We start from the raw sequence: 24,388 nt of genomic DNA, 5'->3' as shown, positions 1-24,388 counted from the left end.
GGAACAGGTGTTCCTAATAATCCTTTAGATGAGTGTGTGTGTATACATGCATACATACACACATAATTGCATAATAAATGAAAAGAAAAGACAAGAAAATTTACAATTTTTGGGTGAACTAACCCTTCAATGAGAAGCACTGATTTAGAGGAACATCACAGTCACATATGTAGGGCACTATCTGTCAGAAGATGCCCTGTTTCTAGTGTAATGATGACAACATGAAGAGTGTTACCTGTCCTCCACACACGAGGGTGCCGCCCTGCTGCTTGGCTTGCTCTATGGCTGCCAGATACTGCTGAACAGCCTGCTCGGTGTGCAGAGGTCCATAAAGAGTGCTTGCTGTTAACAAATACACAAGAATTCATGCAACAGACACAACACATTGCGTCTCATTTACTAAATCTGCATACTAGAGATGACATGCCTGTAAGTTCCTGTGCATATAAATACAAACGGTCCATGCAATTATTAGTGATGGAGGCCCATGATTATCCACTGAACTTACGGTCCCAGGGGTCACCGATGCGGATCTGCTTGTACGCTTTAGCGATCCTCTCCACAACATCGTCATGTACACTTTCATGCAGCATCTAACAGCAAGAGATCACATGACTAACAATCGGACTGAACCGTGTGTGGTTAAACTAGAATTGGCTCAGCACATGTCCTAACCAGTCGTCTGGTCGTAGTGCAGCGCTGGCCAGCCGTTCCCACAGAGGCAAAGACAGCAGACGGCACCACCAGATTCAGATCAGCATCCTCGAACACTGGGGAAACATACAGCAATCACTCTACTGTACTACACATCGAAACACTTGGGGTTCAGTTTCATCAGCCCTACAGTCTCAGTGTGAATAACTCAAGACTAACACATGTAATTCAAAGACGCTTTCAGGAAATAAGACACAACAAACCTATGATGGCATTATTTCCTCCCAACTCCAGCAGCTGACGACCTGTAAAAAAGAAAATAATCACTCTAGAAATCACCAACCTTAGATTGAATCAGTAACCAAAACATTGATCTACGGTTGTCCTGATGACAACGTTTCAGGGTTCAGTTCTCACAGCGAGAGCTGGGCGATGTGGCCAGAGACTGATCAGATCAGATGACAAAGATAAGATCAAGTTTAAAGGCAGGTTTCTGCTCCTGAGTGAAAGTTATAGAAAGGTGCTATATACAGACAGCACATTGTGGTTATATCATCAGAACAAGACAACCAGATCTGTGGTGAATAGAGGATTTGTGGACTGAAAAGCCTTCTAATTAAATCACTGTCACACAGTGTCCTGTTCTTCTGCGTCAAGTGTTGTTGAGAACATCAGCGTTGTTAAAGAGAAAACTCATGTATTCAGTGTTCAGGGTGGGGTTAATCCTGCAATGGTGATGTTGTGCTTTAGGTGGCGCTGTGTGGCCCGGTTACTTCTGAACAGTTGTTACGTAACAAGCAGAGAAAGTGTTCTCCATTGGGTCTTTGTTCATAGAATATATTGATATTCAGACAAACAGCAATAACACTGTGTGATTGAGAAGCCCACGAACTCACGCTGTGTCTTTTGAGCGCAGTTCAAACAAGAAGCTCTTGTTTTGTTCCACTTTAATGTTTCTCATATGCATCAGAAATGGCAGCACTTATCAGTTAATTTGAGTAAATTTGGTATTAACCGCAGTGCAATGGTCTGCAACATGTGTGCACAGTATTATTTGCAACATTTCAAGCATACATCCTGGTATGTGGTAATTAGCATCCATGATTGAATGAAAGAATCCGTGTAATCATAGTATTGTATGTTGGCCCAGATGGTGCAAATGGTAAGTCTACCATAAGCAGGGATGTAGTGTTGTCAAAAGACCCGGTACTTCGGAACCAAGTCGGTACTAAAAAAATGTAAATGTGACGGTACCAGGTTTCTTTAAGTACCGGTAGTATCGAGGTCCCGTTCATGATTTCCGCGAAGCAGAACACGCGGACGGAATCTCAAAATCCAGTCATGAAAATGAAACTTACATTTTAATATGAACAGTCACGAAATTTGTCAAAGTTAATCAAATCATATCTTCATACGGAGCAGTATCTGTAAATGTTAAGCTGCAAAAGTTGGTTGAAATCTGCATCCTGCATGTTCTGCGCGTCTCTGTGTGAATTAATGGTTTGTTTACTACATAGACTGAAGCGCATGACGCTTGCAGTAATGAGGACATACAACATCACCAGAACTGTTCTGAGTCACTTCACATGCATTTTACCGTTTCATTTAAGTAAACCCAGTGTCAATTTAAAGGTATTCACGGAAAACCGTCAACACAGCTTCTACATTGCGAGTAAATCACTCGCATATGTGAATAAATTTTACTCAGGGCAAGTAAATTATGTCTATTGTTAGCCATTGGCTAATAAATTCTTAGATTTTAATCGCCAGTGTGTGTGTGTTCGAGGCTATTATAAGATTGGCGCAGATATATTTTCACTCGCTGAACACTGACTGAGCGCTTCACAGTTCTCTCTCCATCAAGCGATCTGTACTTTTCAATTCATCTCAATGGACGCACAGTACACCTGTATTTGCCTCTTTTACGGTCTATGGTATTTGCCAAACTGTAAACTCTGTGTGAAGGCGCACGACTCGCCGCCGCTTTACTGATCGCTCTGTTTCTCACACATGCAAAGAGAGAGAGAGCGAGAGTCTTACCACGCTGAATCGACACGCTACATGTAAACTATATTCTTTGTTGTCTTCTCCTGTCAAAATAATGGAGTTCATTTAGAATTATTCATATTTTCGAACAAGCAGAAGATTTGCCGGTTTCTCCGGTAGTGGGCGGAGCTAATGCGCAAATGGCAATTTCATTGGCTGGCGCTGATCTCTTACCGTCCCTGTTTTGATTTCAGCAAATCAGTTTGACCGAACGCAGACAACGTGATTAATATTCATGAACCCAGCAGCTCATCAATCCATAGTGCATTGTATATACATTAGTATGATAGTAGAATTAGTAGTAGTATTATCTTTTAATAATAATTAATATGATCTATTACTATTTTTTTACAGAAACCCTCAATGAACAAAAATGTCTTAAGCATCACCACCAGTCTTAAGTTCAGTTAAAATGACAAATATGCATTCATTACAAACTCATTTTTACATAAAGGCATTGTGCTAGAAATATTACTATTATTTAGTCAAATGTATGTGATACTGCTACTACTGTTAATTAAAAATTAATCACACAATATTTCTTACATGTTTTAATTTTAATAGCAAATCCTCTTTATTTACCAAAAAATAAAATGTGTTTAAATTTCATAAATTAAAAGACAAATTAAATTTGGGTGAAACTTGTTTACTGTTTTTCATAATTATATTACTTGTAGAAGAACTTTAAACACAATTGTAAATAAGTATAAAGAATGGCATTGGTTTTATTTTTAGTGATAAAAAGTTTTTTTTTTTTAATTAGCATATTTTTGTGTTTTGCTTTGGTACCGAAATTGGTACCAAGAACCGTGGATTTTCACTGGTATCGGTACCGAATACTGAAATTTTGGTACCGTGACAACACTACAGGGATGTGTATCGAACCCGGTATTAAACTGGCCCCGGGGCTGAAATATGAAAGACTGTAGTATCAGTAAGATCTGACGCTATCGGTTCTGCTTTCAGTACTGGAGGGGGGGGGGATTAATGTACTATGTATTTTTGCTTAATAATGTTATCATGCACATTTCATCTCACCAAACATTTCTAATGTGCGATCATATTAAGATGTTTGTCTGTGATATCTGCGAGATCTCTCATGCGCGCCGCGGAGGCTGTCAGTCAGTCACACACACACACACACACACACACACAAAACGAGCGCGGCGCATGCATAACAGTATGAAAACTCCCGCTTAATAATAAAGAGTGACGATGGCGGAAAGTGTGGATATACTTCACTAGAGTTGATGCAGACAGTGCTGGTTGTCAGGAGTGCAACAACATTTTTGCATGTAAGGGCGGAAACACAAGCAATCTGTCAAAGCTTCTTTCAAAAGTGCATTACGTGCAGACGGAGAAATGCAAAGTTTTCGACTGCCTAACACAACACAAAGTACCGATAAAAATACCGTTAAAGTACCGGACCGTTAAGAGTAGTAATACCGTTAAAACCTTAAAGGTGCCATCTGCAAAAATTGAGCTAAAAATATTTTAAAAATGACCTACACGCATTAAAAGTATGAGAAGAAATAAGGGCGATGATGTCATTAAAAAAATGTAAAGTTATAGTGCTGCAGAGATATCAACCTTAATTAGCAGTAGCATTACTAGCCCCGGCCCGACAGGTGTCGTAATACCAGTTTCGGCCATCATAACCACCAGCCAACCTGCAATACACGAATAACTCGCACGGCTTGTGGGCGTAATCTAACCTGATGTCAATCAAGCGAAAGGATGGTTGAAGCCCTTGGCAAGAGACCACCACCCGCTACAGGGAAACAACCGCACTCGGAATCACAAATCAAATCCGATAAGAAAAGGAGCCAAACCAGAGTAAACATCGGCACTGCTTTCAATCTCTGGAGACACCTGATGGACCTGAAAGAAATGAGGTTTGACACCGAACTTGCAACATTTCTTTTGGATTGGTAAGTTAGATGCTGTTAGTATTTCGCTAGAAGTTTGTTTTATATGTTTGTTTATTTTTTTTCGGGAAGTTATAACATAGAAATGTATCGAAGGCTGTTCTATAAACGTGCTAATGTTAGCGATGGGTAACCGTAGCTGCGTTTGATAATTAGCTAGCTATAACTTACCCATATTTTTATATCATAAGTAACCTGCTCTAACTAGTCTGTTGGTCTCCGTGTCCTCTTTGCTTCGTGGTTTTTCTGTACGTGAGAAAATTGATGTGTGGCGTGAAAGCGTGTGAAAAGAGTCAATAGCGTGTGTCTCACGGTGAATGCTTGAGAGTTGGCAGCTCTGGTTACGTCGGTTGGCGCTAGCTTGGTCAACATCAGCTGTCTGATGTTGACCAATGATGTTGACAGAATGCTGTCTGTCAAATTAATTTAATTCAAATAATGTGTATATACAACTCAATGTAATATGAACAAAACGAATATGAACATATTCACTGGTAAAGGTGAAGGGGAGTAGCTTGAAGATGTCATGTTTCAAAATCACTTGACATCACCCAACGTTCCTCTGGAGGCAAAACGTCCTCTTATAGCAGCGGTTCTCAATTCCAGTCCTCGCGCCCCACTGCTCTGCATATTTTGCACGTTTCTCTTTGTTAACACACCTGATTCAGATAATCAGCTCGTTAGAAATGAACTCCGTGCATGAACTGTGTTCCAATTGTTCATTGCTCCCTACTCTACAGGGGAAATCTGTTGAAGTTTACCTCACATCGAAACATTCATTCACTGATTTGTGCTGTGCAGGGTCTTTAAACATGGACAACTGTGACATCATATACCTCTGTAAATCAATACAATTTAAATTCACGTCTTGCACACTTCAATGCACTTTGATTGGAACATATAGCTACGTTCACTTCGAACTGGAATCATGGCTGAATATCCTGTGATGTCCACTTCGCAGGGCACTTACACTCTAAAAACTAATTCAGAGGACCTTTAGTCATTACTTAAATTTATATATCGTTGTGAAATAAAATATCAAGTTCTGAGATACTGTTAGACTTTTTAATTGTAATTGTTATTTTATTGAGTTGGGATGACACACAAACTATGCCTATTGATTGAATATACTATCATGACTTGTCAGAGCTTAACATTTTCAGTTAATCAAAAAACAATTTAATTTTAAGTTCTGTTAATGTAAAAAACTATTTGATGACGTGTAAACGGCCCACAGTTTCCGTGCCCATGTTCAAAACCAGACGAGATGAGTGAAGCATGTGGTGAATGGTAAGTAATTTTATGCTTAATTACACATATTCACATTTGCTCAGGATTCAGTTGGTGGTAGCCTACTGTAACCGAATACCGAAATCTGCAAGTCCTTACTCTAAAAGTTGAGCAGTGTTGATAGTAACATTATAGTCTGTGTGCCGAGGTAAAGTTAGCTAGTTATAGCTGTAGCCTGTCACTGATTGAGTAGCTACACTATTTGTTCAAATACTTTGCTTGCTCAAAACCAGTCGGAGTTGTGTAAGGCCCTATTAATTCCGTTTTATTTTTTCCTAAATTTCGTTTTATTTATTTTTCCAAATTTCGTTTTTTACCATTAAAATTTTTTGGAATTCCATTTTTTTAATCTTCTGCTTGTATTTTACTACAAAAGAGTGTGTTTTTAAGGTTTATGAATAAAATGTAAGATAGACATGTAATCAATATGAATAAAAAATGCGTTCGATAAAACATTCGATATATTTTTGTTTTCTTCGTCGGAAGAAACCAGAACAAAGGCACTCGCTCTCTGGTAACCTAGCAACGTAGGGAGTGACACGCTAACAGCCAATCATGCAACAGTTTGGCTACCCCATATTGTTGTCTCGTGTTGGATTGTTCAGTAACAGAACCTACTGTCTATGAACAGAACCTGCGTGGAGTGATAAGTGGAAAGCCTTATTTGATCGGTGAGTGATGTAAATTACTGACTGCTAGTTGTGACAGGCGTCCGCGCATGTTACTGAGAGAGAGCGAGAGAGAGAGAGAGAGAGAGAGAGAGAGAGAGAGAGAGAGAGAGAGAGAGAGAGAGAGAGAGAGAGAGAGAGAGAGAGAGAGAGAGAGAGAGAGAGAGAGAGAGAGAGAGAGAGAGAGAGAGAGAGAGAGAGACCCTCCTCCGGCCGCGCGCACGCTCTCACAGTCTTCTGTCTTGCTTTCCCTCCCTCGTGCATATTAATCAAAGTTGATATTACTATCAAAATCAACTGAGAATTGACACGATGATAGATCGGAAGAAAGTGTAGTGTAGTTGTAGTGACCATACAATTAAACTGAATGTCTGATTTGAATTGATAAGTACACAGGTTAATTTCTAAGAAAATGCTTGCTTTACGGTGGACAGTAATGGTAATACAGTTCATTTAAATGTTTTGAAAGGGAAATAAGTTGTGACTGTTACATGTATGTTTAAAAGAGAAATATATCACAATTAAAAAACGGTGCTAAAAAGATTCATAGTGATTGGAAAGCTGTTTAAAAATATGCATAATTACTTAAAGTCAGTAATTTCATGTGTTATTTAAAATATAGATTGTGAATTCATGATGAATAATTGTTTTGTTTGCACTAAAATATCCATCCTCCGTGAGCAACCCTTATAATTTCCTTGACATTTTTGTGTTGTAATTTATCCTATTACCAGCATTACAAGGCTTGCTTTAAGATTGGCCCCCATCATAAAAAACACACTTGGCCACTGGTGGGTCACCCTGCCACGGCTGTAACACGTCTCAAATAATTTTACTTAATTTATCTCTCTACTCAGGTCTTCAGTCTCTTTGCCGTGTGCCTTGCACGGACAAAAAACTCGCTTTCATCTTCTGGTATCCTGGTGTCGTGCACCAAGGTTTCAAGTTGAGACTTGGGCTGCCTCTCAGGACAAACCAGACATCACCTTCTCCTTCCCCTGAGGTGAGGAGCGGTCAGAGTCCATCTACAATTAGTGACAATGACACAGGTGAAACTTATTTAGTTACTGAATTGAAGAAATACTGAAATTGAATGAAATTTAAAATACTGTCGTGTGTGTGTGTGTGTGTGTGTGTGTGTGTGTGTGTGTGTGTGTGTGTGTGTGTAGGTGTGGCTTTCTGCCGTGATCCAGTACTAAAGAAAGCCGTAAAGAGATACAGGGTGAGACAGAAACATTAACACTTAACTTTTGTAATTCAGATCCACCGTAAATAAATCGGTTGTGTTCACACACACACCTCCTTGAATCATTTTACTTAATTTATCTCCCTTTTTAGGTCTCTAACTAACACTCTTTTTGTTATTTTTTTTTTTTTCAAATCGTGATTTGGGTTACACTTGAATCAGGACAAAGCAGTTGAAAGGCGGAGAAAAATTGCCATTCGCTGCCTCATAGTCTATCTTGAAGAGCACCTTTTCAAACAGTACCATGTAAGTAATTGAGTATACTTTTAATTTTTACTTTTGTTTGCACTGCATGTCTCTGTAGCCTTCCCATGTGGAGATATGGCCGTTTCAATCCCGTGCACCAGCCTCCTGTGGGATAGGCTTTGAACTACATGGTCACCCTTCATTCCCTTATGCACTTATGCTTGAGCCATGTATTTTATACTTCCTAACATCTTTTAATTTCTTCAAGGATGTGGAGGAGCTTGACGGAGACTTTGCGATGCAAGTGATGAAGATTGCCATCATCGATGCCTTCTTTTGCTGGATATTTTTCCTTAAGTTAGTCAGGAGTATGAGCAGTCTGATATTGATGAGAGAAGAGATGATAATGTAAGTACTGCCAAAGTTTATTGAAAGAAGCTTTGCTCATTTGATGTTGAAATTAGTGCCTGGAATGTAAAGCCACCTGTAATTTTTTTTAAAAATCATTTTCATGTGTACATAAGGATGGTGGTTCATGCACAGGGTTTTACTTAATTTTATAACACTGTTCCTCCTCATAAAACTTCTGGGTACAAGATTCAAGATTTTTATTCGTCACATACAAAATTATAAATAGCATATACAGGTCCTTCTCAAAAAATTAGCATATTGTGATAGTTCATTATTTTCCATAATGTAATGATAAAAATTAAACTTTCATATATTTTAGATTCATTGCACACCAACTGAAATATTTCAGGTCTTTTATTGTTTTAATACTGATGATTTTGGCATACAGCTCATGAAAACCCAAAATGCCTGTCTCAAAAAATTAGCATATTAGCATTCTCTATGGGGTTCAGGTCAGGAGAGTTGGCAGGCCAATTGAGCACAGTAATACCATGGTCAGTAAACCATTTACCAGTGGTTTTGGCACTGTGAGCAGGTGCCAGGTCGTGCTGAAAAACGAAATCTTCATCTCCATAAAGCTTTTCAGCAGATGGAAGCATGAAGTGCTCCAAAATCTCCTGATAGCTAGCTGCATTGACCCTGCCCTTGATAAAACACAGGCGACCAACACCAGCAGCTGACATGGCACCCCAGACCATCACTGACTGTGGGTACTTGACACTGGACTTCAGGCATTTTGGCATTTCCTTCTCCCCAGTCTTCCTCCAGACTCTGGCACCTTGATTTCCGAATGACATGCAAAATTTGTCCAAAAGTCCAGTGCTGCTTCTCTGTAGCCCAGGTCAGGTGCTTCTGCCACTGTTTCTGGTTCAAAAGTGGCTTGACCTGGGGAATGCGGCACCTGTAGCCCATTTCCTGCACACGCCTGTGCACGGTGGTTCTGGATGTTTCTACTCCAGACTCAGTCCACTGCTTCCGCAGGTCCCCCAAGGTCTGGAATCGGTCCTTCTCCACAATCTTCCTCAGGGTCTGGTCACCTCTTCTCGTTGTGCAGCGTTTTTTGCCACACTTTTTCCTTCCCACAGACTTCCCACTGAGGTGCCTTGATACAGCACTCTGGGAACAGCCTGTTCGTTCAGGAATTTCTTTCTGTGTCTTACCCTCTCGCTTGAGGGTGTCAATGATGGCCTTCTGGTCAGCAGTCTTACCCATGATTGCGGTTTTGAGTAATGAACCAGGCTGGGAGTTTTTAAAAGCCTCAGGAATCTTTTGCAGGTGTTTAGAGTTAATTAGTTGATTCAGATGATTAGGTTAATAGCTCGTTTAGAGAACCTTTTCATGATATGCTAATTTTTTGAGACAGGCATATTGGGTTTTCATGAGCTGTATGCCAAAATCATCAGTATTAAAACAATAAAAGACCTGAAATATTTCAGTTGGTGTGCAATGAATCTAAAATATATGAAAGTTTAATTTTTATCATTACATTATGGAAAATAATGAACTATCACAATATGCTAATTTTTTGAGAAGGACCTGTATAACCAGCAGTGAAATGTGACTCAGGTCCGCTCCATGGACAGTGCAATTATTAAAGACATGTTTTGTGTCTTAGGAGAATGTAGCCTACAAATGCTGCTGTTTGCACTTTTAAGGATTTAGTGCTAAATAAATAAATATAAAATAAATCTATCAACCTTTCAGAATGTGTTTGTCATCTTTCTGTTTTCCCTCCTGGAAAACACAGGAAAATGTCTTTATTATAGGACAGGGCTCAACTTAATTATTAAGTTCATGTTACTTAGATATGTGTTTTATTGTGGCCAAAAAACTTCTTCACCTTACTTAAAACATTATGTTGGCTCAACTTAATTACTTGCATTCATGTTGGAAATTATTGAGTTCATGTTACTTAGAAATGTGTTTTATTGTGGCCTAAAAGGTAATTCACCATACTCAAAACATCGCTTTGAATTAATGTAATTCTGCCAGTAGTCTTAACATAAAGATTCTAGTGGAAAACGTTAACATACTTTTTTTTGTTGACCCAATGTTTTATTTTTTAGAGTGTATGTTCGAATAGAACAAATGTCTGAAGCGCTGAGAGAAACGTTCAAAATGTGCAGAGCAGTGGGGCGCGAGGACTGCAATTGAGAACCGCTGTCTTATAGGCTTCGGCTATGGCTGTAGGGTTGTTGTGAAGGTAGGGGCGGAGCATAGAGACTATGCCGTTTCTCGTTTGTTACTCTAGAGTAGACCAATTCACTTTATTGAGGCATACTGCCCCCATCTGGTATGGAATGTGGAGTATGACTTGATTTTTTTGCCAGATATGACAGATGGCACCTTTAATGATACCCATCCCTAACCATAAGTGATATTTTCATGTGTAAGTTGCTTTGGATAAAGCATCAGCTAAATGATTACATGTGAATGTTAATATGAATGCTAAAACTCACCGAACCGTTCTTGTACCATCATGGCCACCTGTTTGCCCACCTGAGTGCTGCCTGTGAAGGACACCAGACCCACTCGCTCATCTCTGGCCATGGCCGTGCTGCACACACACACACACACACACACACACACACACACACACACACACGTGTGTACAAGAGTCTGGTCTGGTCCTTGATGTTCTAATGGTCTCGTGTGACTGAGGAAAGCACAGATGTGCTGTATCTCAGCTGTGTGTTGGTGTCATACCCGATGTCAGCACCTCCACAGGTCATCGAACAGATCGCTCCAGGAAGATGATTGCGCTCAAGCACCTCAGCTACAATCCTACACACAAACATGAAACACAGCATGCAATGCTGTGAGAGCGCCATGGAAGATAATTATCCTTAATCACACTGACGGCAGACTGATTGGCTCAGGCGTTTCAGTAGGGGTGTGCGATGTGACTATCTTTGACCGTGGACAATAAAAATGTCTGCACGATCTGTTTTTGAAGGAATATCGCCGTATTGTGTCTCCATCTCAAGATACTGTACATACATTCACATCAATGTTAACTCAGCGGTAGAGTTACTCTCACAGCACACTGCACGTATTCACAATCACAAAACAACATTATCTGCATGTGCTTTAAAGCCTCGCCGGTTAAATGTTTCATTTGCACACGGTTCTGATGTGTGCTTTTTCTGAGCACGCACAACCAAAGCGTGTGCACTAAAAAGCGTGTTAAACAGCGGTCCAATGATCCACACTGACTCTGATAGATCAGCAACTGTTCGGTGTTCCACATTCTTCAAAATAGTTTATGTTCAGCAGAAGAAAGAAACTCAGGTTTAAAACCACTTTTGAGTGAGTAAAATGATGATACAAAAATAAAATCAGTATGACAGATTTGACAAAGATGACAGTATTTTGACTTTTTGGGGTGAACTATTCCTTTAATGTTAATAAAACAACAAAAAGAAAATCACTGACATCCTCAGACTTTGAATGCATCCTGTATATAATTTAACATCTGTGAAGCTGATGGTTTAATTGGCAGGATTTACACACAGTCTGGTTTTACTAGGGCTGCACTGACTGAACTGTTGGCGGTGTGATGCTCTGCTCTATGAAGGTAAAATGACCGTACCCTCTCGTGACACTATGCTCACATAACAGCTTTGGAAAACTGCACATTATTTGGATAATTGAAAAAAAAATGAAAAAAAATTATAAATATTATAAATGCTTAAACATTGATATATTTTCTATCCAATTTTTATGGTTTTACTTTCAATAAAAGTGTGGCAATTTTATTGGTTTGTATTTTATGTTATGTTGTATCATTAAAATTATTGATTTAAATTAAACTAAATCTTACAAAATTAATTTTAAATTTTATAATAAAATAATAAACTTAATAAAATGCATTTTTGGTTTTCAGTCAAGTTCATCCATAATTGTTGGTTATTGTTCATCCAATCATTTTTGTATTGATCTGTTTTAACCTGATATCTTGGATCTGAAGGTCACAACATGCTCTTCCTGTGACACATTACACGATCCAATCAGTCATGACCAATAAAATATAACAATAAACAAACCAAAATCTTTTTTTATTATTATCTGCTAAGTGGTTTCACTCTGAAATACATGTGAAATAACAATAGTGGGGGAAACGGATCCATGTCAGACAGAAAGCTGTACCTGGTGACAGCGACGCTGGTGAGGGGTGTTGTTGGCGCTCCTTTCCTGTCAAGCAAAGAAACACAAGTCAGGACTGCACACTGAGTGCTGTAGCGATCCATCCTGCAGTGAGATAGCGGAGGACTAACCAAAGACAGACGTTGCCGCAGATGAGAGCGATGGCGTTGTTCCAGCCGTACACAGCCACAGGAAAGTTAAAGGCAGTGATGATCCCTACCAAACCCACAGGATTCCACTGCTCGATGAGCGCATGACCCGGCCCTCGGAGCACAGAGACAACACTCAGTGTCTGCATGCTCTCAACACAACCTGTGTAACCACAACTCACTTTCTGAGGGTAGAATGGGTCCACCGATCATACGGGACAGTCCTACAGCATAGTCACACACGTCTACATACTCCTGCACCTCCCCGACACCCTCCACATAGATCTTGCCCATCTCCAGAGACACCTGCACACAGCACACGGTCACACCGCTCACCCCTCACCAATTACAGCCGTCTCCATCAACCTTACCAAGCTGCCCAGAGCTTTGATCTTCCCTCTTAAAGCCTCCCCGATCTGTCGCACGATTTCCCCTCTCTTGGGAGCAGGCACCTGGAGAACGTGTCAAGAAGTGTTCAGGAGGAATTATGGTTATTTAATTAGGCTCGGAGCACTGAAAGATCACTTATTTATTGTGAAAAGATTCTGGATATCTTTAGCAGTGGCTATGTTTACATGCATCCATATAATCTGTGAGTAACTGGACTGAAAAGCCTTAATCGATCTGACTGAGCTCAATCTCAATGACATTTCGATCTGAATGAAAGGGGTGGATTATTCCTTTGCTAAAATGATCAAGAACACAAGTAAACACTCGATGCATATAATTTTACAAGTTACAAATGAAGTCTGAAAATCCAGTAATGAAGTGATGATGTGTGTCTGTTGTAAGAGTACTCAGTTCTTGACCGTATGAAAGCTTACATCTGCCCACACTTTCCACGCTTCTTGTGCTTTCTGCACGGTCTCCTCGTATTCTGCCATGGTCGCCTGGTTAAAGACAGCATTCATTCAGAGAGAGGCATGTCCTTCAGTGTGCTTTATTCATGTGTTGTGTGTTTGTTACCTGGCGTACTCGGGCGATGGGCTCATTGTTGGCTGGACAGTAGGAAGTGACCACCTGTACGACACAGAGCATGCATTCAACACTGTCCTGTTCACACCCAAGACAACTCTGAAGACCAAACACAGTCTGAACACGCTTTTAATTTACAAACCTGGATGCGCTCCGAGAGAAGGCCATTAAAATCAATTTCCTATTTTCGTTTTCGAAACTTGTGTTGGTTGGTCCAATCGATTCGTGCAATAGATGTGAGAAGTTTTATACTAGAGAGGAGAAGGGATGGGAAAAGATCTGCGCACAGTTTTTCCAGAACTTCGTGCCAAGTTAGAGCGGTGTCGAGCTGTTTTAATGAATGTTTTAGACGTATTATTGTGCCTAAACCCGTATGACTTTGAACATTTAGTTTACTGCAGCCGCAGCCATCATTACCAAGCGCGAACCGTTGACTCTGACAGTGAGTGAGAGCATGAGACGAAGCGAACGCACAGGACACAGTGTGACATCAGTGGAAACCTTTATTTGTATGTAGGCCTAGGCAATTTATATATTTACAATACTTACTAAAATATAATTAATAGTATTTTATTGCGTTTGTATTAGTTGTTTGAGGAGTAAAAAAATAATTTGTCGGTCTTAACACAAATTTACAATCGGCAAGTCGTTCGGACTAAAAGCAAAAAAAAAAAATATTTGAGTCAGTGCTAAATTGACAGGGTCGGTCGGGTTACGACAAACAACAATATTTTTAAGGATGGCCTGATGCGAGCGCAATATGAGCGTAATGTGAAAGTCACGTGTAGGGCTGTCAAAAAATTATTTGAATTTCGAATATTCGTCGAATTGAAAATAAAAATCCACATTAGGATCCAACGTGTGCTTTAAGGAGGCGGCTCTAAGGCCCGCCCCGGGTATACTTCACAATCCACGTTTTGTTCCTTCTTGAGCGCAGCAGCGTCCGCAGAGCTTTCAAAAGACACAGTACCACTTCTGTCTCATCATTCCCCTCGTGCACATGTGGTCTCAACCCCCTGCATGCGGCGGGGTGCGCGGCGGTCCACGAGCCCTACTGATGATGAACATGACATGCAGACGGCGTTGCGTGTATAGTTGGTTAAACGACTTAATTATAATTCGTTTATAAACATTATTTAAAGTATTATTCACTTTGCAGTCATGTATTCTAATGCTTCTAAAGGCGGTCATATCAGGGAGATGTGTGTGTATCTAGGAGAAAGATAAGCACTTTATTTGTTCTTCAGACAGAAGATGCATTCAGGAATCTTTAAGATCACTTCCAACAGAACAGAAACTCATTTTATGGACGATCGTTTCGTGAACCCAGGAGAGGAGATCATTCTGACTCTACTACAACAATCTGCTGCTTCTGAATCAGCTACTGGAAGTGTGTTTTGTTATTAGTTTAAGTATTTGCTGTTGAGTATTTGTTTAAGTACGTTATTTGTATTGAATGTTCAAATTAGGCATTCATCGGGATCGGTACCGGCTCGATACTGGCCTTTTCTGTGGATCGGGTATCGTCAGACGAGACCGATCCAAATCTCATATTGTGTGTGTACTATTCTGTTATTGTTGAGCTCCAGCGAAAGACACAAAAACATGATAAAGCACCTGTTTTTGTGCACTATATTTGAAGTGTCCTGAAGCTGTCCCATATTCCTGTGAGGGACAGATTCATACTGAAGTCATTCAATCTGCCGTGGTGCAAGTCTGCCACGCCACTTTATTAATCGATACTGAATCGATACATTAGATTTCTCAGCAACTTATGACTCCTTAAGATAAAGTGTAACCACTTGTTACTATCAGTATTTTTCAACATACTGTAAATGTTTTACTAGCTAAGCTGATGTTTAATAGAAGTTAGAAATAACAGACTGACTGTTTTCTGATCTGTGCAGAAGCCATAAGTGAGGAAGCAGGTTAACAAACTATAACTAGTAGTTATCCTTGACTAGAGCTGTAACTTCACTCGGAGTTAACACAAGCCTCTAAACCAGGGTTCGGTCCTGGAGAGTTCAGCTCGAACCCTGAAAAATGAGCTTGTTCAGATGTGTTTGATTAGGGTTGAAGCTGAACTCTGCAGGACTGCGGCTCTCCAGGACCGAACTTGCTACCCCTGCTCTAATCTAACAGAAGTGACCCGAAGCTGTATTGATCGTGCAGTGACGAGCGCGTCGCGGTGCGGCTATATTTAGCGCGCGTCGCGTCGCGTCGCGTCAGTGATCCTCTCACCTGTCCCTGGCCGCCCCAGGAGCCGTTATACACGCCGTGGTTGTCGTCGCTGAGGCCCAGCTCTCTCAGCCAGCCGTACTGCGGCCGGTTCACGAGCAGCGTCGACATGTTGACCGCCGCGGATCCGACACTCGGAAAGAGTTTAGTTCTGGGCGCGAGGAGCAGCGCCACTCTCTGCGTCAGCACGCGCTGCATGGCGAACAACTGACGCACGGCACGCAGGAGCGCCACGCGCAGCCGTCCGCGGTCACGTGCTCACGGCGCTTCTGATTGGTCAGCCAGCGACTCACCCCTTCAAATACACACGTGTGTCTGTCCCTGGAGCACAAAACATAAAAGAAACATATATAATTCTGACGGATACAATGTATTGTCTATTACTACAGATATACCCGTGCTGCTGATGAGTGCTTCTGTGCTGCAGGGACACATGTGATCTGTTTCAGACAGATCCGCTGAACTTCTGTTGACCAAGATCCCCGTTTAGTACAACTCATGAATATCACGTTTAATCATGTGTTAATAAACTTGAGTAGAGTGTACTTATCAAGCCCACCAAACCTAACGTTAGGTGTTTCTCATAGATCTTGACATTATTTACAAGAAAAATCATTTGTTCAAATGTAAGATTTATATCTCATTTGAAAATGCATTAATTAGTTGAATATATAATTAAAATATTGTTTTAATAAAGTCAAGGTCTTTATTGGTACTTTGGCACATTTAAGCCCGCATGAGACAATTCTAAGCCCCCATCCTGACTGATTAATAATTACATTAACATTTATTGATTTCAAAGAAGTAAAAGATCATTATATTTATTCAGTGAGAGCAAAGTTGTTGTTTTAAATCATTGAGCATTGATCAGTGTGCTAGTGCTCAACAGCTGTACAATAACACTAACAGCTCCGGTACACGTGTGTTACTGTCCTCATCTGTTACTGTGCTGAACACTTATTAATGTGTACTTGTGTAGGCCTCTCTGTCATGACTGAGCTCAGGTCAAAAGAGGCACACAAACAACTGTTATTAAACACGTTCACTCAGAAAAATGAGCAAAGTCTGTAATCATCGAGAAACATAAAGTGGGCTTGAAGGTGAATATATCTGAAATATATGTGAAGGAAAAGATGAAACAGCAGCGTGGAGATTACACTGAGAAGACATGAACAGCTGAATAAAGCCTCCGTCTCAGGAACACATCCCACAGGAGCTTAGATGTCACGCAGGACACTCTTAATGAGCAAGGAAGACATATCTGATTAACTTCATAAGGAGATGAGACTGGAAGGAGGCATTTCATTGAGATTAGACCGCAAACGGCAATGCAACCTTTTGGATGTTGAAACACCATCAGAACACCAAAAACAATGAAGAAAAGAATAACTAAGTATTAAATAGTTAATATCTGAAATAAAGCATAGTACAGAAAGATCCTTAGAGAATGACAACAGCACTGGATAGAGACTAAATGGAGGCAACATATTTATAAATATACAAAAATATTTTTGCATACCCATTTGCTCAGATAGCAAAAGAATAACTGCACGATAGTGTTTTCATGACTTTGAATAATAGCAAACAAACTGAGAGACTGATGACTACTGGATTAGAAACACCCTCGCATTAGCGAGAACGGGTTATTTATTTATTTATTTGATGCAAAGGTGATATAGTACAAATAATACTATTTTAAATGTTCATATTAAAAATAATAACAATAAATAAAAATACAAAAACTTTCATATTTAAGATTTACGATGCTGATGACCGTTAAACGCGTCATCACAGTCTTGTGAAACGGATCCATATGAAGAACAGAGGAAACGGATAAAGGAAGAATTAGGAAAAGTGGAATTAAGGATCTGGTCACTAGTGTAATGGGATGTTAGTGAACACGTGTTTAACACCAACAGGATAAGACGCATTAGCTCCCGGCAGGTGGCGGGAGTGTGCTGTCTAGTGTGCAAAGAAGAAGCAGAAGAAGAAAACGCGCCCAATGAGAGTGAGCGCCGTCGCCGGAGCTGTAGTAAATATGCGCGTCACTTCCGGATGGTAGAAATGGCGGGCGATGAAGACAGAATGGCGGAGCTGGAGGACGGAGAGCTGGATTCAGATCAGGAGCAGCGAGAGCAGGTGTGTGTGTGTGTGTGTGTGTGTGTGTGTGTGTGTGTGTGTGTGTGTGTGTGTGTGTGTGTGTGTGTGTGTGTGTGTGTGTGTGTGTGTGTGTGTGTGTGTGTGTGTGTGTGTGTGTGTGTGTGTGTGTGTGTGTGTGTGTGTGTGTGTGTGTGTGTGTGTGTGTGTGTAAGTGAGAGATTCGTGCTGTTTCAGAAGATGACGGAGTTTCTCTGAACTTCGTTCTCTTCACTCACACGTTCCTGCTCTGTCTTGTTTTTGTAAAACACTTGCTTTGTCTCTGAAGTGCCTGTCGGATTACTTCATCTGGTAAAGATCTCTTCTCAGAGACCGAATACAGTAATGATATTATCAACAGCTCATGTCAGTCTTCTGCTGTAGTGTGTCAGAAGGAGATGTGATCATCATCAGACATGAAGAAACCAGGGGGGCAGGGTTTCATATTTTATTGAAGCACCCCTGTGCGCCGCCATTGGCTAGCGGACCCCCACCTGCTGTTAGCATTCCATTGACTCCCATTCATTTTGGCGTCACTTTGACAGCGAATAACTTTACATCTGAGGCGTTTAAAGACTCTATTTGTCCATTAATTATTTCTAAAGAAACACGAAAATGTATAAAAGGCTCCATTACCTTGTATCTTACGTTATGTTCCTGTAAAAGCAGTTTTTGTAAAAAAAATAAAATAAAATAGGCTAGCGATTGCGTCATAACCAGCGACTCTCTGTCGCACAGTAGAGAAATTACCTTACAATCTTACCACACAATCTTTTACTGTCTATGAGGCTATCGGGGGGACGTGGAGGCATAAAGTCAAGGGAGATAATTATTCCGAATACTTACCAAAATGTGCTCCTGTTCACGCTCGCCTTCTCTGGAAGATTCGGTGGGTGATTCAGATTTCTCTTGGCACAGCGATTAGAAGACGTACAGGTTGCTCACGTGACATCCATTTCTTTTACTGTCTATGGAAGAAACTGAGCACACTGAGACAGACTCCATCCAGAAGAACTGTGTCTCAGAGACACTTCAACAAACCTCCAGAGGATGCTCACAACAAATGATGATTTCATTTAGTTCATATTATTTAATTGATAAAGAAATCTACTTATGACTTTATTTTTGACCGCGTTTTTACACAAGTGCCTAAGCGTTTAACAGTACTGTAGGTTTGCAGGAGGTTTGTTGAAGCGTCTTGGAGACACAGTTCTTCTGATTGAGTCTCAGTGTGTTCTGTTTCTTCATGTGACTCCAGACAGACTGAGGATGATCAGATCCCATCTCACAAACTCTCACTGCATTATTACTGTGAATGGACAAATGATGACTGGAGATGTGTGCTGGTGTGTGCTGCAGGGCGGCGCTCCGTCTCTGAGCTCGGCCTCCGTCTCTGGGTACCGCAGCCTGAAGAGCCCGGGCTCCAGCGACAGTGACTCTGCGTCTGAAGACGAGGCCGTGGCCTGGAGACACAAGCGGCTCCGCAGCTCCAGCGCTCCCTCCGGCTCCGGACGCAGGGTCAACAACGTCTGGGGCTCCGTGGTGCAGGAGCAGAGCCAGGAGTCTGTGGCCGCAGAGCTGGGCATCATGGGCATGGAGAGCAGCGTCAGCATGAGCAGTCGCCAGAGCGAGACCTACAACTACATCCTGGCCCGCAAGCTGATGGAGAAGGAGCGCGAGGAGCAGGAGCAGGGCCTGAGGAGCGCGCTGGACGGCCAGCTGGACGGATACATGCAGCAGAAGAGCTGTCCGAGTCTGAAGAGGAAGCGTCCTGCTAAAGAGAGGCTGGGCCCGCGGGCCGAGATGGACCTGAGCGGCCGATACCCGCTGCTGGAGGACGACCCTGAGGAGAGAGTGGTGGAGGAGATCGCCCACAGGTCAGGAGAAACACAATACACACACGCTCAGAGTCAGTCCGCTTCTAATAAAGACCGAAGCGCACAGGGCTTACTTTCTTATTTTCATCATGTGTGAATTACTGATTAACATGGAGGATAAAAGCAGCTGGTTTTTATACATCAACAATATGCTATAACTTTTGAACATCTATATGTGCAAACCTAAATATAAATTCTACAGTAACTTAAGGGTAGAATAGGAGAACTTGGAAAATGCTAACATTAGCCTGATAGCACTGACAGGAGCGCCCCCCCCTGCAGTCGCTGTTCAAAGCCACGCCCCCTGAACACAGTTATGTTCACAGACAACATTACTAGGATAGACTGCATCAGTCCGTGTTCAGAAGCGCTGTAGGGCAGTTTGATTACTTGGCTTCCACAGAATATATAAATACATTTAGACCTCTTAACTTAACGATTGCTAGGCAAGGAACAAGGAACCGGCAATAGCACAGTGTTTCTGAAGACCATCACCTGCTGCAGCGTTAAGCTTGTTCTTGATCTAGGAGTCAGCTGTTCTGTAACGGTGCTTTGGTTTGCTCTCTGTTGAAGACTCATGGAGCCGAAGAAGGATCTGATCGAGCGAGTGGTGAGAGTGATAGGAAAGAAGAAAGCCATCGAGCTGCTGTCGGAGACGGCAACCATTGAGCAGACCGGAGGACTCTACACTGTGGTATGTCCAAACTACCTGACTGAATACACCAGGATTGGCTGTTCAGAGCTAAACACACCGATGTGTGCACAGAGAGAGCCACTTTAACATGTACCTACTAGTTAATCATAGCATTTGCTCATTATTCTGCTAAATATATTTGTAGACACAAATGGAGGGACAGTTTGTAAGACTGAGCATGACGCCTTGAATATCAAACAATCACATCATTAAATAAGTTTAGCTGTTAGCAGTGTTTTACACTAATGAATCAAATGCACAAGCATGTTTGTTTGACTTTCCTGTAGGATGGCAGCAGGAGACGGACACCTGGTGGAGTGTATCTGAACCTCCTGAAGAACACACCCAGCATCTCAGACGGACAGGTGAAGGTGCGTCAACACTGACACATCTCAAGTCTTCACGAACACTTCATTAATCTGCATCTGACTGCAGAGCCACCAGCTGCCTCACTATAGCCGTGTTTCCACTGTTGAGCTTAAACCGGCCGTGCTAGTACGTGCCATGGCCAGTCGTGTTTCCACTGTCACTTCCAGGGGCTTTTCTGGCTTGGGCCAAAGCGGGCCAGCTGGGGCTAGAGGAGGGGTCATGAACAAACCACGTCTGGAGAGCTCAGCTCTGCGGATCATTTCAGAGAGATAACAGCTTTAACACCTGTATTAAAGACTTTTTAAAAGAAGTTGAGCTCAAAACTCACTCTTAGTTAGCAGCGAGTGTTTGAAATAACTTGATCCGATGTGGATTATGATCACCATACAAGGCAGAAATATTTATAAACGATGTAAAAGACTGTGCACGCTAAACATTAACATTACCATAGTAAACATGGTAAATGCAACCACTTGGAGAAAACAGATGTCAGCTTATTATTCTCTATCACAATCGAGTATTTATTTAGTAACTTATATTATCTGTCACAAGCCTCGTCTCGAGAGTTTAGCTCTACTTAGCATATGTCATCAAAATATAATAATGATTTTTGTTCGGGGGCTTTTATAAAAATAGAGATATTATCATTCATTCTAAATGTGGCTACAAATAAACAGAAACGGACTCGACTGAATGAGCAGGCTATTTTCAAAAGCGTTAGAAAATAAATAAAATAAAAATAAGTGTATTTATGTGTGATTAATCTTGAGTCCTGATAAATCAAATCAATATGATCAATGTATCACTTACTCTATAGTAAAACATCGATGCTTTTAAATTTGAATATTTACCAAAGCATGCAAACAAACGGGCGCTTTTATCATGTTCGTGTGTGATCGCGCATGTTCCAGTGATTTATTTCTTAGTTTTCTGGTAACTTCTCTTTGTTGGTGAAATGAAGAGGTTGCATGACGTTGTTCTGGGAGGCGTGTAAAGGGCGTGTTTTAGTGACACGCAGCGGAGCTTCAGGCCCTGACGGTGGAAACCCTGCGCTATTCTGGCCACAGTCGAAATACGGCTAATGAAAACTACAGCAGGGCTTATCTGCTTCATGCGATCGGTGGTGGGTGGGGTTAAGCACTCGTTGGGAGGAGCTTATCCGCTTCATGCGATCGGTGGTGGGTGGGGTTAAGCACTCGTTGGGAGGAGCTCATCCGCTTTATGCGATCGGTGGTGGGTGGGGTTAAGCACTCGTGGGGAGGAGCTTATCTGTTTCATGCGATCGGTGGTGGGTGGGGTTAAGCACTCGTGGGGAGGAGCTTATCTGCTTCATGCGATCAGTGGTGGGTGGGGTTAAGCACTCGTGGGGAGGAGCTTATCTGTTTCATGCGATCGGTGGTGGGTGGGGTTAAGCACTCGTGGGGAGGAGCTTATCTGTTTCATGTGATCGGTGGTGGGTGGGGTTAAGCACTCGTTGGGAGGAGCTTATCTGCTTCATGCGATCGGTGGTGGGTGGGGTTAAGCACTCGTTGGGAGGAGCTTATCTGCTTCATGCGATCGGTGGTGGGTGGGGTTAAGCACTCGTGGGGAGGAGCTTATCTGCTTCATGCGATCGGTGGTGGGTGGGGTTAAGCACTTGTTGGGAGGAGCTTATCCGCTTCATGCGATCGGTGGTGGGTGGGGTTAAGCACTCGTTGGGAGGAGCTTATCTGCTTCATGCGATCGGTGGTGGGTGGGGTTAAGCACTCGTTGGGAGGAGCTTATCTGCTTCATGCGATCGGTGGTGGGTGGGGTTAAGCACTCGTGGGGAGGAGCTTATCCGCTTCATGCGATCGGTGGTGGGTGGGGTTAAGCACTCGTTGGGAGGAGCTTATCTGCTTCATGGGATCGGTGGTGGGTGGGGTTAAGCACTCGTGGGGAGGAGCTTATCCGCTTCATGCGATCGGTGGTGGGTGGGGTTAAGCACTCGTTGGGAGGAGCTTATCCGCTTCATGCGATCGGTGGTGGGTGGGGTTAAGCACTCGTTGGGAGGAGCTTATCCGCTTCATGCGATCGGTGGTGGGTGGGGTTAAGCACTCGTTGGGAGGAGCTTATCCGCTTCATGCGATTGGTGGTGGGTGGGGTTAAGCACTCGTGGGGAGGAGCTTATCTGCTTCATGTGATCGGTGGTGGGTGGGGTTAAGCACTCGTTGGGAGGAGCTTATCCGCTTCATGTGGTGGGTGGGGTTAAGCACTCGTTGGGAGGAGCTTATCTGCTTCATGAGATCGGTGGTGGGTGGGGTTAAGCACTCGTTGTCTGGTCTGACACGGACTCTAAAGGCCTGCTGTCTGAAGCTGATGTTGGGGTTTATTTGCATGTTTATCTCCTCATTACATACAGATTTCAGAAATGTTATGCGTGTTCTCTTGGTACAGGAGATATTTCATGAGGAGAACCAGAAAGAATACAACAACAAAAAGTCAGCTAAGAAGCGACGGAAGCGAGTAGTAGCAAAGCAGATGAAGCAGGCCATCAACACGCTCAACCTCCAGGAGGATGACGACGTGTCCCGAGAAACGTTTGCCAGTGACACTGAAGAGGCTCTGGGCTCGCTGGAGGAGGCCCCCGAGGGCCCGTCGGAGTCTGCACTGGGCACAGAGGACAGCCCTGTCGTCTACACCTCCACCGACCTCGAGGTTTTCTAACGGAGCATGCCCCTTCTAGATCGACTGAACTAAAGATGAAAGACACGGTGGGTTTGTTCTGACAGATAGCACTTCAAGTTCTCTGCTGGTTCCTGAAAGACTAAGCAGCAGCCAACTCTTGTACAGATCTTCTACAGAAATTCTTGCCTGGTTTAAATGTTGTTGATAAATTGTGATATTTCTGATTTTTTGCAAGCTTTTGATACTTTACTGCATTCACGGAAAATGTATTGCAGCAAGAAAATATACATTTACTTATTTCAGAAGAATACAGCTTGTTTCAATTATCTGAGATGCTCTAAACGTTTGTTAAAGGTGAAGTGTACAATAAAGAGTACATGCTTAATGTGTAGAAGTCAAGCTCAGCTTTTGGTGTGTGTCTTTGTAATATTGCTCTCGAATAGGTCTGTGGTTTGCTTTTTTTACTTTGTTTTTGCTTTCATTGCATGGTGTAATTGAGCTGAATTGATTATTGAACTAAGTTTCAGTACATGCTCAAATTAAAAAGCAGTCTCTTCAGTTTTGTGATTTAATGCTATCTTCTCTGATCAAGTTCACTCTTGCACATGGCTGAATATAGATTTTCATAGAAGTGCTTCATCTGTGACATGGAACATAAACCCATCCATGAACAGTGTTGGGGATAACACAAGTGACATTACTAACCCAGTTACTGACTGTCGTGTGAAC

At 42.0% G+C, this 24,388-nt stretch overlaps 2 protein-coding genes across 2 annotated transcripts in view; one reads left to right on the top strand and one right to left on the bottom strand.

Moving 5' to 3' along the window:
- The window catches only part of aldh7a1 (aldehyde dehydrogenase 7 family, member A1), a 30,128-nt gene extending 13,957 nt beyond the window's left edge, over positions 1 to 16,171 (bottom strand). The window contains exons 1-13 of the mRNA XM_059539129.1: positions 15,941 to 16,171; positions 13,691 to 13,744; positions 13,549 to 13,614; positions 13,096 to 13,176; positions 12,907 to 13,030; positions 12,707 to 12,839; positions 12,579 to 12,623; positions 11,136 to 11,213; positions 10,889 to 10,986; positions 918 to 959; positions 676 to 770; positions 509 to 593; positions 236 to 342 (exon numbers count right to left, since the gene is read on the bottom strand). Coding sequence (XP_059395112.1) covers positions 236 to 342; positions 509 to 593; positions 676 to 770; positions 918 to 959; positions 10,889 to 10,986; positions 11,136 to 11,213; positions 12,579 to 12,623; positions 12,707 to 12,839; positions 12,907 to 13,030; positions 13,096 to 13,176; positions 13,549 to 13,614; positions 13,691 to 13,744; positions 15,941 to 16,135 — 1,203 coding nt within the window. The 5' untranslated portion in view covers positions 16,136 to 16,171. The remainder of the gene's footprint in view (positions 1 to 235; positions 343 to 508; positions 594 to 675; positions 771 to 917; positions 960 to 10,888; positions 10,987 to 11,135; positions 11,214 to 12,578; positions 12,624 to 12,706; positions 12,840 to 12,906; positions 13,031 to 13,095; positions 13,177 to 13,548; positions 13,615 to 13,690; positions 13,745 to 15,940) is intronic.
- Positions 16,172 to 17,954: 1,783 nt separating this feature from the next.
- phax (phosphorylated adaptor for RNA export) lies at positions 17,955 to 23,977 on the top strand. Its single transcript, XM_059538514.1, has 5 exons — positions 17,955 to 18,076; positions 19,433 to 19,950; positions 20,524 to 20,644; positions 20,932 to 21,015; positions 23,429 to 23,977. Exons 1-5 carry the CDS (start codon positions 17,993 to 17,995, stop codon positions 23,696 to 23,698), a joined length of 1,077 nt encoding a protein of 358 aa, XP_059394497.1. The 5' UTR covers positions 17,955 to 17,992; the 3' UTR covers positions 23,699 to 23,977.
- Positions 23,978 to 24,388: the final 411 nt, after the last annotated feature.

The sequence above is a fragment of the Carassius carassius genome, chromosome 45, assembly GCF_963082965.1.
Source record: "Carassius carassius chromosome 45, fCarCar2.1, whole genome shotgun sequence".
Taxonomy (NCBI): Eukaryota; Metazoa; Chordata; class Actinopteri; order Cypriniformes; family Cyprinidae; genus Carassius; species Carassius carassius.
This window is presented reverse-complemented; position numbering and strand designations above follow the sequence as displayed.

Excerpts from the sequence above, each read along its gene's own strand:
- phax (XM_059538514.1), top strand. The coding sequence starts at position 17,993 with ATGGTAGAAATGGCGGGCGATGAAGACAGAATGGCGGAGCTGGAGGAC. Across the intron at positions 18,077-19,432 it reads ATCAGGAGCAGCGAGAGCAG|GGCGGCGCTCCGTCTCTGAG; the intron begins GTGTGTGTGTGT and ends TGTGTGCTGCAG. Across the intron at positions 21,016-23,428 it reads TCTCAGACGGACAGGTGAAG|GAGATATTTCATGAGGAGAA; the intron begins GTGCGTCAACAC and ends CTCTTGGTACAG.